Source organism: Rhinolophus sinicus, chromosome 17 (assembly GCF_057876585.1).
Source record: "Rhinolophus sinicus isolate RSI-liver-muscle chromosome 17, RSI-T2T, whole genome shotgun sequence".
Lineage (NCBI taxonomy): Eukaryota > Metazoa > Chordata > Mammalia > Chiroptera > Rhinolophidae > Rhinolophus > Rhinolophus sinicus.
Window position 1 is genome coordinate 212860806 of NC_142517.1, and position 12404 is coordinate 212873209.

The 12404-nt window shown below is 62.3% G+C and overlaps 1 protein-coding gene across 2 annotated transcripts; it reads left to right on the plus strand.

Moving 5' to 3' along the window:
* The first annotated feature begins 477 nt into the window (after positions 1–477).
* On the plus strand, positions 478–10883 carry AGXT (alanine--glyoxylate aminotransferase). 2 transcript variants are annotated; one of them, XM_074316295.2, is made up of 11 exons: positions 478–1109; positions 1198–1390; positions 2667–2731; positions 3298–3398; positions 4609–4679; positions 6066–6150; positions 7319–7414; positions 8073–8142; positions 9085–9180; positions 9917–10045; positions 10542–10883. In XM_074316295.2, the coding sequence occupies exons 1-11, from the start codon at positions 879–881 to the stop codon at positions 10647–10649; spliced, it is 1245 nt and encodes a 414-aa protein (XP_074172396.2). In that variant the 5' UTR covers positions 478–878; the 3' UTR covers positions 10650–10883. The 2 variants fall into 2 exon arrangements, with proteins under 2 accessions (XP_074172396.2, XP_074172394.2); XM_074316293.2 differs by having other exon boundaries at positions 743–1109; positions 9033–9180.
* Positions 10884–12404: the final 1521 nt, after the last annotated feature.

Below are 12404 nucleotides of genomic sequence, written 5' to 3' on the forward strand. Positions count from 1 at the left end.
CCAAGGAGTCCCCACAGGGAAGTCGCCTGCTGGGCCCCAGGGGGAGGGTGCTGCCTCCTTAGTCACCTGCAGAAGCCCCAACACTCCCCTGGTTACTAAGCCTGGGTGTCAGGGCCTCCCTAGTCCAGGACAGCAGCTCTGCTGGGCAGGTCGCCCTCAGCTGGGTCTGGCAGCTTCTGCAGAAGCCTTGACCTGCATTTATTCTACACACCTGTCGACTCAGCAAGCGGAGGCATCCCGTGCACCTGGTTCACGTGTGAATGCCAATCCTCAGGGCTGCGGGTACAGAGGGGCGGAGGAAATATTGATTTCCAAAAGGATCAGAAATGACCGTGTCCTTGGTGTGCACGCCTGTGTTTCTACATGCACAGGGCGTATAGATTTTCTAAATGGAGTCTTTCCCTCAGCTGGGCCAAATCTGGCCCACAGCTTGTGTTGTAAATAAAGGTTTACTGGCAGACAGCCACGCCATCACCACTGCTTTTGCGCCTCAACAAGCTTGAGTATGGGCAACGCGGACTGTAAGCCCTGCAGAGCCTGAATTATTCGCTCTCTGGTGCTTTGGGAAGAACTCAGGGACCCTGTGGGCCCAGCACAGCGCTGGGCTGGGCATCCACCCCGGCAGCTGAGAGGAGCCCCGAGGAGGGGCGGCAAGTAGAGGACAGCTCTCCAGACTCTGTTTTTTATCGACTGGATTCGGACGCTCCTCCTCCCCAGCTGAGGGTTCAACAGCCCTGCTGTCAGGCCCTGACACGCAGGATAAGCATTAACAAGGGTCAGGTAACAAGGGCAGGAGCCACGGAGCGGGAGCCCTTCCACCAGGACTCACCTCTGACCGCCGTCCAGCGCCCAGCGTCCAGCGCGGGGCCAGCTGGGAAATGCTGCGTGCGCTGACCTCGGCCAGTGCGGCCCTGGGGCCCCGGGCGGCAGGTTGGGTGCGGACCATGGCCTCGCACCAGCTGCTGGTGGCCCCCCCGGAGGCCCTGCTGAAGCCCCTGATGGTGCCCAGCCGGCTGCTGCTGGGGCCCGGCCCCTCCAACCTGGCTCCGCGCGTCCTGGCGGCCGGGGGCCTGCAGATGATTGGCCACATGCACAAGGAGATGTTCCAGGTGGGCCTCAGGGGCAGCGGCCGCCCCGCTGCCTGCTCCCGGCGTGGGGGTGCAGGAGCGGGTCTGACCTATACGCCCACCCCCCCAGATAATGGACGAGATCAAGCAAGGCATCCAGTACGTGTTCCAGACCAGGAACCCCCTCACGCTGGCCGTCAGCGGCTCGGGGCACTGCGTCCTGGAGACCGCCGTGGTCAACCTCCTGGAGCCCGGGGACCCCTTCCTAGTCGGAGTCAATGGCATCTGGGGGCAGCGGGCAGCTGAAATCGGCGAGCGAGTTGGTAAGGGAGTGAGCAGAGGGTGGGGTGTGGCTCTGCTCCATCCTTCCCCAAGGTCTCCCACCTCTGGCTGGATGCCTGGCAGCCCCCACCTCCCTTCCCTGTGTGGCCTCCACCTCCCAGCCAGCCTGGGCACTGGGATACTTGAGGGGCCCCCAACCCCTTGGTCTCCCTGAGTTTGAGGACAGCTATTTCTGGAGCACAAGGGAGGGCACTGCAAGGAATACTCCAGTCTCAGCTCCCGCAACTCCCTGGGGTCCCCAGGTGTCACCTCTGCTCTGTCACAGACAGGGTTTCAGAGGCTGAAATCCCCCCTCAAAATCTCAGAAACAGCTCTCTCTCTGGAGTCACAAAATATGGAGGATTAGAATGAAATTTCTAAAGAGGGAGACAAAACCAACAGCAGGGTGATCCCTGGGTTTAATGTCTGAGCCAGCGTTTGGAAACATCATGCAACTCCTGTATTAGTCAGCTCCGCACATGGCCGAACCCCGTCCGGTTAATGGACAACGTCTGATGGCTCAAGGCGGGGCCTGACCCCTCACCTGGTCCCCTTTGGCCCACACACTGGTTTTCAAGGGGGCCCAGAGGCCAGGACCCCAGGTGGAGCTCGGTATCCATGCTCCATGGCTCTGACTGCCCGCTGCTGCTCGGCCTGGACAGGCCCCTGCCCTGTCCCCACCCCACACACCTGGCCTCAGGCCCTCCCCTGAAGCTTGCATGGTCCTGGGGCCTCCACCCCTCCTACATATGGCTCTGGGGCTCCATGTGCAGGGGGTACAGGGCTCCAAGAGAGGGAGTAGAACAAGGGCCTGTTTTCCTGGAGCCCCCAGCCCCAACAGGGGGCGAAGCCTGCTCAGGCCCTCCTCCATCCATTCCTTCCATCCTTCATTCCCTTATCAAACCCGTGGCCCCTCCATAGCCACCCTCTGCTGAGAAGCACCTGCCAGGTCGGTCCTGTGCAAATATTCGTTTGTTTCTAGTGTAGGACTGCTGGGGACGCCTGGCCTGGCGGGGCTCAGGGACGGCAGCTTGAGGAAGGGACAGTGGAGCTGAGCCTGATACCACATTCATCCAGGGCACCCCGAAACCTCGGTTCACAAAGAGCAGGCTCTCTGAGCACACTCCATCCTCCTCTTCCATGCAGTGGCTGGGGCTGGGGTGGCAGGTCCCTGCCCTCATCCGGCCTGCTCAGCGCGGCTTCTGTCCCTGACACTGGCCTCTGCCCTGTGTGCCAGGTCAGGGGGTGGCTCACTGCTCACTCTGCCCCTGCCCCCAGGAGCCCGAGTGCACCCAATGACCAAGGACCCCGGAGGCCACTACACACTGCAGGAGGTAGAGGAGGTACGGTGGGGTACGCTGGCCCCGGGGAAGGGAGGGGGCTTGCCAGCGTGTGAGCTCGGGGCTGGGAGGCGCTAGGTGACCCACCGAGGAAGAACCCTGCGGTACTGGGAGCAGGTGAGGAGCCCAATAGGGAGGCTTCTGCCCAGCAGGGAAACAGGAGCCCCATCCTGTGAGCAGGGCTGGAGCGGCCGGAGGCAAGAGGTGGTTAGCAGCACAGGCCCCAACACTTGGGGTGCCAGCCCCTCCCGTTGGGCACGGTCAGTCCCACCAGCCCAGATCCTGGGGACTCAGCTGACCTCACCAAGGCCCCAACGGGACGGGGCCACTTTTCCTGGGTCTCTGGAAGAAACTCCCTTTCTTCCTGGAAAAAGCCCTCCTTGCAGAGCCAAGCTGCCCAGCACACAGAGACCAGGAGTGTTTGCACCAACCATGGCAGGGAGGAGTGTTGTGTGGGGCGATCCTGCCCTGCCCTCACCAGGAGAAGTCCCCTGGGAGGCGCTGGCTGGCCCGGGAAGGCCCCTGCCCCCACTGGTTCTGCCCACAGTTGTCACCTCTGTCCCCCTCAGGCCCTGGCCCAGCACAAGCCAGTGCTGCTGTTCCTGACCCACGGGGAGTCCTCCAGCGGCGTGCTACAGCCTCTGGACGGCTATGGGGACCTCTGCCGCAGGTGAGCCTGTGCCGGCAGGTGAGCCTCTGCCCACAGGTGAGCCTGTGCCCGCAGGTCAGCCTGTCCCCGCAGGTGAGCCTGTGCCCGCAGGTCAGCCTGTGCTGAGGTGGCCATGCTGGGGGTGGAGCCAAGCACAGCTCAGCCCAGGTTGGGGTGGGGATGGGGGTGCTGACAAGTCCCTCCTGCACAGGTGGTAGGGGGGGACAGAGTCCCCGTCCTGTACTCTCCCCCCAGCCTCTGTCACGTGGTGTGGGGTGCAAGCCCCTCCCAGAGACCCCCGTACTGTGCTGAGTCTGGCTGGGCTCTTCCCTTCTGTGCCCCCGCCCCAGGGCCCACTGCCTACCAGTCCCTGTTGCTGGGCAGGGCTTGGTGCTGGCCCAGCTGTCCAGGTCCCAGAAACTGCGGGCCCTCTCCCACCTCACCCTGAGACCCCCGAGCACCAGGGCAGCCTCCTGCCCTCGACCTCCCTCCTCTGGCCTCCGCCACCCCAGCCGGGGGCACACAGGGCCTTGGACTGGGGTGGGTTCCCTCCTGTGACCTCCTGCTCTGCAGGGCTGACCACAGGCTGGAAGGAGAAAAACCCCACAACCAGGCACGGTCCGTGGGAGCCGCTGGGCACAGCCCCAGCTCCGACAGCCTGTCCCTCGAGTCTTGTCCAGTGAGTCAAGCTCACGATTGTAACCTGGGCTGTGACTCCCATGGATCCACCTGTCCCTCTGTGCCCAGGGTGGCACTCGTTACGCCTTTTTTCTAAGGAAGCGTGGAGGTGGAGGACAAGCAAAGCTTTTGGCTCAGGCTGTGCTGGACCCTGTCCTCCCGGCTCTGAACTTGCAGTCAGCAGGCAGTGGCAGAGGGAGGCCCAGGCGTGTGCCGCCCAGTCCCTGGAGCCTGCACAGACCCTTGGGCCTGAGCTCAGAGCCCCTGGCGCCCCCAGGACCACAGGCTGCCTGGGCCAGCGCTCACATGTCCCTGTGTGTGTGGATCCTGGGACCGTGGCACTCCCCGAGGCCGTGACACCTGCTCCGCTCTGCGGCTCCTCCTGCTAACACGCAGAGCCAGTCCTGGGTCTGAGTCCAGGGGAGGCCCCATGTGGGAGGTGGAAGGCTCCTCTGCTTCCAGAGGCTCTCACGGCCCCTCCAGCAACACCATAGGGAGGGGGAAGCTGAAGCCCCTCCTGCTGCACTCTGCTGACGCCCCCACCCCACCCCAGGTACAACTGCCTGCTCCTGGTGGACTCAGTAGCATCCCTGGGTGGGGTCCCCATCCACATGGACCAGCAAGGTAAGGATGTGCCCCTGACACCCCAGCCAGCCAGTGGGCTCTGAGGGAGCAGAAGGCCCTCACTGGAAAGGTTTCACCCACCGTCCGCCTGCCGGGTGGGGGCATGTCTCCACAGGAGCCCTGGCTGGGGCAGGACAGGCTCCAGGAGCTAACCAACACCAGTGTTTCTGCCAGGCTGCAGGCACGGATGTGGGGGGCAGGTGGGAAGACGAGCTCCGCGAGGGTAGCATTGGGGAGGCGCTCGGAGCCCCTGCAGGAGAAGCTGGTGGGAGAAGTGCTGGGGCTAGAATGCGTTTGGGCCCAGCTGGGCCTCAGTTTCCCCATCTTCCCCAAGCCCCACTAGCCTGTCACACACAGAGAGCACCGTGCTCGGGTTACCTTGCAGGCCAGCCCAGAGAAGCCTTCCGGGGCAGTGAAGGGGGGACTGATCGGATGGCCCTTCCACCACTGCTGTGAAAGGAAGGACATGGGGATGGGCCCAGGGCACAGTGCAGGGTGGCAGAGCTGTCCCCGAGCTGCCACCCTGCCCCTCCCGGGCTAGCCACCCCTGCCCCGTCATGGAGGGAGAAGCCACACTAAGAGGCAGCAGCCTGAGATCCCAGGGTGCTCATCCCACAGCAGCAGGGCAGCACTCAACCCGGGATGCCCTCCCCGCCTCTGCCCTCCTGGCACTGCATGGGTTCATGGGTTCTGTAGACCCCAACATGACCTCCGTCCATGAGACTCGCCGTGTTGTGGTCTAAGCCATCGCTCTTCAGTTTCCACCGCCTATGTGAACACACCACACTTCTCCCTCCTATTGGTAGACATTCGGGTTCTCTCCAGTCCTAGGCCCATAGGAATAAACTGTGGAACATTCCTGCCTACGCCAGGGGGGCATACTGGGCCCGGCCCTGTGAGCCCCTAAGGTGGGGCAGCACTGGGTCCTCTGCCTCACGGCCCTGCTCCTCCCCCCCTTCACTGCTGCCTAGAACCATAAGGCCCCCCCAGGTGGTGAAGCTGTGGGCTTTCTGTGAAAGGTCCCAGCACGAGGACTTCAAGGTGTGGAAAGAAACCCTTCCGTTTCCTCCTGTCCCTCTGCTCCCACCACACTCACCACGCAATGCTGACACCAGAGTGTGGGTCTCCCCACACCGAGCAGACACTAACTGGGTGTCCCACAATTGAACTCTATTTACCTGGAGATAGCGTCAGATCCCACAGGGTACAGGCTTGGTCCTACAAGGCTATCCCCCCTTGCTCCAGACCAATTGCATGGTGGGGCCCCAGGTTCCCCAAAACTTGTGTTTGGCTTGCTGGGTCCTGGCTGGAGGGACACCCCGCGGGAATGAGCCCACCCTGGGTGGTGCTCGGCCTCTCGTGAGCCTGTACCCCCTACCCCCACAGGCATTGATGTCTTGTACACGGGCTCCCAGAAGGTCCTGAACGGCCCTCCGGGCACCTCACTCATCTCCTTCAGTGACAAGGCCAAGTGAGTGACCCCTGGACCCCCAATCCAGGGCTGGGTGTGCAGTGAGGACAGATGGGTCCCAAGAGGGAGCAGCGGAGCGAGGGAGGGAAGGGCCTTGGTTCATGCTCAGAGATGCCTCTAGAATGCTCCCTACCCACCCCGGACAGGTGCCCACCCCAGACAGGTGCCTACCCTGACATGGGTGCCAAAGCTCTGGCTCTCGGAGCGGGTGGCAGGGGCACGGTGAGGGCGAGGGCCTCCAGAAGACACTCCTTGTGGAGCCTGAGCTTGTGTGTGGGGTGCAGGGCCTGGCATTCCAGAAGTTTCCCGGCCTCAAGCCGAGGACTAGAGTCCCGTACCAGCCCCCGCTGCCTCCAGCCCGGCTCAGCGTTTAGGAGCTGATGCAGGAGTTGCTCCACGGGGTGGGGCACACGCCGCCTTCTCCCTGCTGCAGCCCCAACATCCCCCATGTCCCCAGTGTGCAAACCCTGAGCAGGCCAGGATGGGCTGGGGGAGGGGGGGGGGGCCAGCCCTAGCAGGCCATTACCGTCAGCTGCACCTGGTGACAATTGGTGCCGTTTACTGGAACAGAGACGATATGGGGTAAGATCAGGAATTGTGTGTGGACGAGAAACCTGAGACGAGCGTGGCGAGTTGAGGAGGTAGCTGCGTCTGACACCAGAGCTGGCACAGAGGCCCGGTCTGCTCAGCCAATCTGGATTGCCAGCCCAGGGAAGCGAGGGTACCTGCGAGGCCCCTCAATGCCATCCCAGCTTCACAGTTTATACCCTAAGGTGCTGTGGCCTCCAGGGCAGGTGAGGCCCAAGCCTCAGGTTCCCCCGTCATTTCAATGTGTTTAGACTCACCAGTGCAGCCGACCCTCCTGTCTTTAAATGGTGGTCACCTTTCGCTGACCTAGGGAGCGAGGCAGGACGACTCCATGAAGGGGCCTGGGAAGGGAGAGCCAGGCCAGATCCCCACATGACAGGGCCACTGCCAGTGGCACAGGTGCAGGCCAGGCCCAAGGGCCAGCACGACTGGGCTACCCGAGGGGTCCCCACCCCTCTGGCTCTCTTCCTGAGGCTCCCACCCTTTTGTCTTACTGCTGCAAAACAGAAGGGCCTGGCAAGACGGCCCCACAGGCTCGCCAGCCGGACAGGCAGGTGCTCAGGCGGGTTTTCCTCCCCAGAAACAAGATCTACACGCGGAAGACGAAGCCCTACTCCTTCTACATGGACGTCAAGTGGCTGGCCAACTTCTGGGGCTGTGACAACAAGCCCAGGACGTGAGCCGGCAGGGGAGGGACTGCCGGGGGGGCTGGGGCATGGGGGGGGTCTCTCACTACCCCAGCCCCTCAGCAGTTTTACTCACTGGGCTCTGAGCCCCCCATCAGTGCCCCCATCCAAGCTGCCCCATTCCTCCCTGGCCTGGGGGCTCAGGGCAGTAGCATGCCCCCCATCTTTTTGCAGAAGTCCCCCTGCAGCATCAGACACTTTGGAACTGGCCACATCTCTCCATCCCTGGGCTTCGGTTTGCCCATAGCTCAAAGGAAGGGATGAAGCAAGGGCTCTGTGAGCTGGCTTTGGCCGTAACCCAAGGCCCCTTATGTCACTCATGGGGACAGGGACACCTTATGTCATTCATGGGGACCTGGCCCTACCCAGGGGCCTCACTGGGTGCAGTGTGAGCTTCTAGGAGCCACTGGGGCTGAGGGGGGTCTGGAGGGAGCTGGGAGCCAGCACCGTGTCTGCACCTGCCAGCCCCTGTGAGCCCTGCTCCCCCCAGAGATACCTGCCCGTCCAGCTCTGAGTCCACAATTTCCAAACTGGGAAGGGAGCTAGCCCTGTTGTCAGGGAGCCTGACCAAGCTGGGGCTGGGGTACCCCAAGCTGCTGCCCCGTCCCCGCCCAGTGATGCTGGACCAAGCCCCTTCCTATCCTCCAGATACCATCACACCACGCCAGTCATCGGCTTGTACGGCCTGAGAGAGAGCCTGGCCCTCATAGCGGAGAAGGTGAGGGAGGAGGGGCAGCGCTGGCTGTGGGCGGGGGGCCAGGAGGACAAAGCCCTGGGGTGGGCAGATGCGGTGATGGGGCCCGGATGGCTTTGACACCTTAGTTCTTAGTGAGGCTTCCAGTGAGGGCTCTGAGGAGAGAGGCGAGGTTTGCTGAGAGGAGGGAAAGGGCCAAGAGACAGTCATGAGTGTAAAGTGACACTAAACTCCAGCGCCTGCCCACTTTCCTACAGCCTCTCCCAGCTCCCGTGCTGGGCAGGAGCCTGGCAGGAACAACTGGGTGAGACAGGGTGACGTTTGCCCAGGGCAACGTCCACACAGGGCAGGACACATGGCCCACCCGCAGCATGGCCTGCCTTTACCGTCCTGATGTCCCCCAGGGGCCACTGCCAGCCCCTGGTCCAGAGGCCAGAAAGAGACCAGGGCTGTGGGCGGCCTCCCCGTGAGGCAGCAGAGCTGCACCGGAGGCCAGGTGGCCCTGTGTCTGCTCATAAAGCCACCACCCAGGGCCAAGCTAGAATGGAGGTGGCGGTCACCAGCACCCAGCTGGGCCGTGTGCTCACAGGGGGTGACTTTGAAGACAGGGAGAGGGTGGGTCCACATGGGATACGGATTGTGGGGGTAAGTGTGCTGGGGAGGCAGGAGGCAGGGTGTGGCCCACAAACCCCTTCCCCCCAGCTCCCCACCTCACCTGTCCCAAGGAGCCAACAGCTGGCTGTCCCCTCTCCCTCTCCCAGACCCAGACTATTTCCACCTGCCCCAAGGTAGTGCCTAGGGCCAGAGCCAGGGCCCAAACCTGGGGGCTCAAAGGGGTTCTCCAGGGGCTCAGAGTCCAGACCAGGAGAGGAGTCTTCCCCAGCTGAATTGCCCCTGCTGTGGATTCCAGACAGCTTCCTCACCCCCGACCCTGCCCTGCCCACCTGGTGCCCTCTCCCTGCACAGGGCCTGGAGAACAGCTGGCGGCAGCACCGGGAAGCTACCACATACCTGCAAGGGCGCCTACAGGGGCTGGGTCTCCAGCTCTTCGTGAAGGATCCTGTAAGGAGGGCAGGCAGGGGCAGGGGGCAGAGGGTGGGGGACAGGGGATCAGGGGCAGGGGGCAGAGGGTGGGGGACAGGGGAGCAGGGGCAGGGGGCAGGGGGCAGGGGCAGAGGGCAGGGGGCAGAGGGTGGGGGACGGGGGCAGGGGCAGGGTGCAGGGGGCAGGGGGCAGGGGGTGGGGCAGGGGGGCAGGGGAAGGGGGCAGGGGGCAGGGGCAGAGGGCAGGGGGTAGAGGGTAGGGGGCTGGGAGCAGAGGGTAGAGGGCAGAGGGCAGAAGTTAGAGGGCAGGGGGCAGGAAGCAGGAGGTAGAGGATGGGGTGCAAGGGCAGGGGGCAGGGGAAGCAGGTGTGGGGAAGGGGACAGCTCTTGACCAGCCCCCTTTAGATGGACACAGGGTCCTGTGGTTTTGGAGGAGTGGGGACAGTCCTGGAGGGGTGGTCCCTGCCATGGCTCCCTAGACTCTGGATCTTAGGACTTAGTTCGATACCCCCAGTCTTCTCCAAAGCCTGGCCCTCTGGAGTAGTTATGGGTGATCTCTGAGCTGGAAGATACCCATTGGTCTCCAGAGCCCTAGCCAGTCACTGGCTTGGGGTGGGGGTGGGGGTGGCTGCTGGGGGAGGGTGACCTCACTGTTTTCAGGCCCCTTCTCCCCACCCCCTTCGGAAGCCTGAGGCCAGGGGGGTAGGGCAGGCCCCGAGCTGTCATGACAGTGATGAACCGAGCCTGTCCTGCAGGCACTCCGGCTGCCCACCGTCACCACCGTGGCTGTGCCCGCTGGCTACGACTGGAGGGACATTGTCAACTACCTAATGGACCACTTTTCCATCGAGATCACGGGTGGCCTTGGGCCCTCCTTGGGGAAGGTGAGGGAGGGGTCCCAGAAACTAGGTTCAGCCCCATGTGGAGGGGCCATGACTGTACCCTTGTCCAGGCCCAGACAAGGTCAGCAGTCATCAGAGGGCCCAGGATAGCAGGGCATCCAGAAGGGGGCACCCTCTCCCAACCCAGGGATCTGTGTGTGTGTGGGGGGGGGTGTCACACTTTCCCCCCAGCTGGTGAGGTCTTGGAGTGCAGCATCTCCTATTCCACCCAGAATGTCCTTTCCTGTCGTGTCACAGACCAGGCGGAGGTCCTGTGCCCAGGTCCAGCTGTTCCCACTGAGCTGGCGATTCTGAGTGGCCTTTACTGACCGCCACCCTAGATGCCCTTCTCACGCTCTGTGGGTCTACCTGGGTCTGGGGGGCTCCGTGTGGCTGGAGGCAGCTCTCGGCCCCCTAGGTGTACCCAGGGTGGTGATGCTCTCGTTGGGGGAGCCCACATGGTTCAGGGCACACACAGAGGCCCATGTCTGCCCCCCAGGTGCTGCGGATTGGCCTCCTGGGCTGCAATGCCACCCGGGAGAATGCGGACCGAGTGACCGAGGCCCTGCAGCAGGCCCTGCAGCACTGCCCCCGGAACAAGCTGTGACCTGGCCACCAGGCCACGCCCTCCTGGAGGGGCAGGCGGTGCAGGCTTAGACTCCGCAAGATGGATGGGCTGGAGGAGGCAGGATAGCTGCTGACCCAGCCCAGGAGGCCCTTCTCCTTCCTGGAACTTTCTAGAAATGGTTCCTTTGGGTTCAGGATCCATAGCTCCTCCAAATGAGCTACAGCCCCCACAGGTCACTGGCCTGGGAATACTCAATAAAGAACCGTGTGGTCATCTGTCCTCACTGTGTGGGGGTGGGTTGCAGAAGAGTCTGGCAGGAAGGAACTTCCGTTGGGGTGAACTCAGGGGGCAGATCCTCACCTGGTGCTTCCCTGGGGCTGGAGGTCCAGGTGTGCAGAGACCCCAGCTCTCACACCTGCAAAACATATCATTACACACTGCCTCCAGGGGAGCTCCATGGCCCACAGGGCTGATGTGTGACCTGAGTCGTGGACAAGGGCAGAACGTGCCCAGAGCACACAGCCAGGACCTGTGCCTGGGAGGACCTGACACACAGGCAAGCCTGGGAGGGCCTCAGCCTCCTCTCCCTCCTTGGCTTGGCCCCCTCGAACCCTTAACTCTGCCCCTCACTTAGGGTTTCCCTCAACCTCTCCCTCGCAGCAAGTTTCAGACCAGGCCCACCTCTGACCTACAATGGACAAGGTTATGCTTCAGGCAGTCAGCCACGCCCGCTTTTCCAGGTCCTCACTGATCCCAAGAACCCCCGGGGGCAGGCCGAGCAGGGTGGACTGTGCAGCCTAATACGCCCTGTGTCCTTGTGTGCAGCAGAGGTTGGCCCGGCTCTGTCCCTGCTGCTCACCCAGGTGCACTGGGGTAGGGCCCTGAGCAGACCAGAGGCCGGCCACCCCGCAGTGCTCTGGCCACCAGGACAGATGGGCACTAATGGGACATTGTCACATCATAGCTGTCATCAGCACAGGAGCGTAGAGGACCAGAGGGTTGAAATCCAGAAGGCAAAGGCAGGGAGGGGCACTTCCAGAGGCGGCCAGAGAGTTTGGGGGCCAAACATGCAGGGCCACGTGAGTCAGCCTGAAGATTCTGGCCTTTGTTCCAAGGGCAGCCCTGTGTTGGTTGGGCTTCCCCAGAAGCAGACACAGAGATGAGAATTCAGGTACAAGTACTATCCAGTGGCGGCTCCCCTGAGCTCCCCAGCCAGTCAACACCCCCAGCCCCATCTGATTTCCATCCCCACAGATGAGGTAATTGGAGTTCACAAAAGTATATTCACAAAAAAGGAAATCACAAAGTATATTCTCTCTATTGTCGGCTTCTTTCACTTAGCACTTTGTGGTTGTGGGAGCACATGTGTTCGTTTCCTGGGCTATTTCATTGTATGGATAAATTGGTTTGTTCATTGGTCCACTGTTGATGGACCTCTGAGTGATTTCCAACAGGGAGCCATTACGAATACGGTTGTGTAAACATTCTTATGCAAGCTTTGTGTGAACACGCTTTCATTTCCTTTGGGTAAATCACTAGGAGGAGGACTGTGGGGCCCTACGTCAGCATAGGTTTAACTTTGTAAGACCTGCAGCAGATTCTCTGAGGTGGCTGCAACATTCTCCACCCTCACAGGAGCTCACCAGAAGTATGCAAGTTCCGGCAGCCCCGCCTCCTCGCCGTGTTGTCTTTTCTTCTAGTGGCGTGAGACTAACTTGGTTCGAATGTGCATTTTCCTGATGATTCAGGGTGTTGAGCGTCTCTACATGTGCTTGTTGGCCATTTGTGTATCTT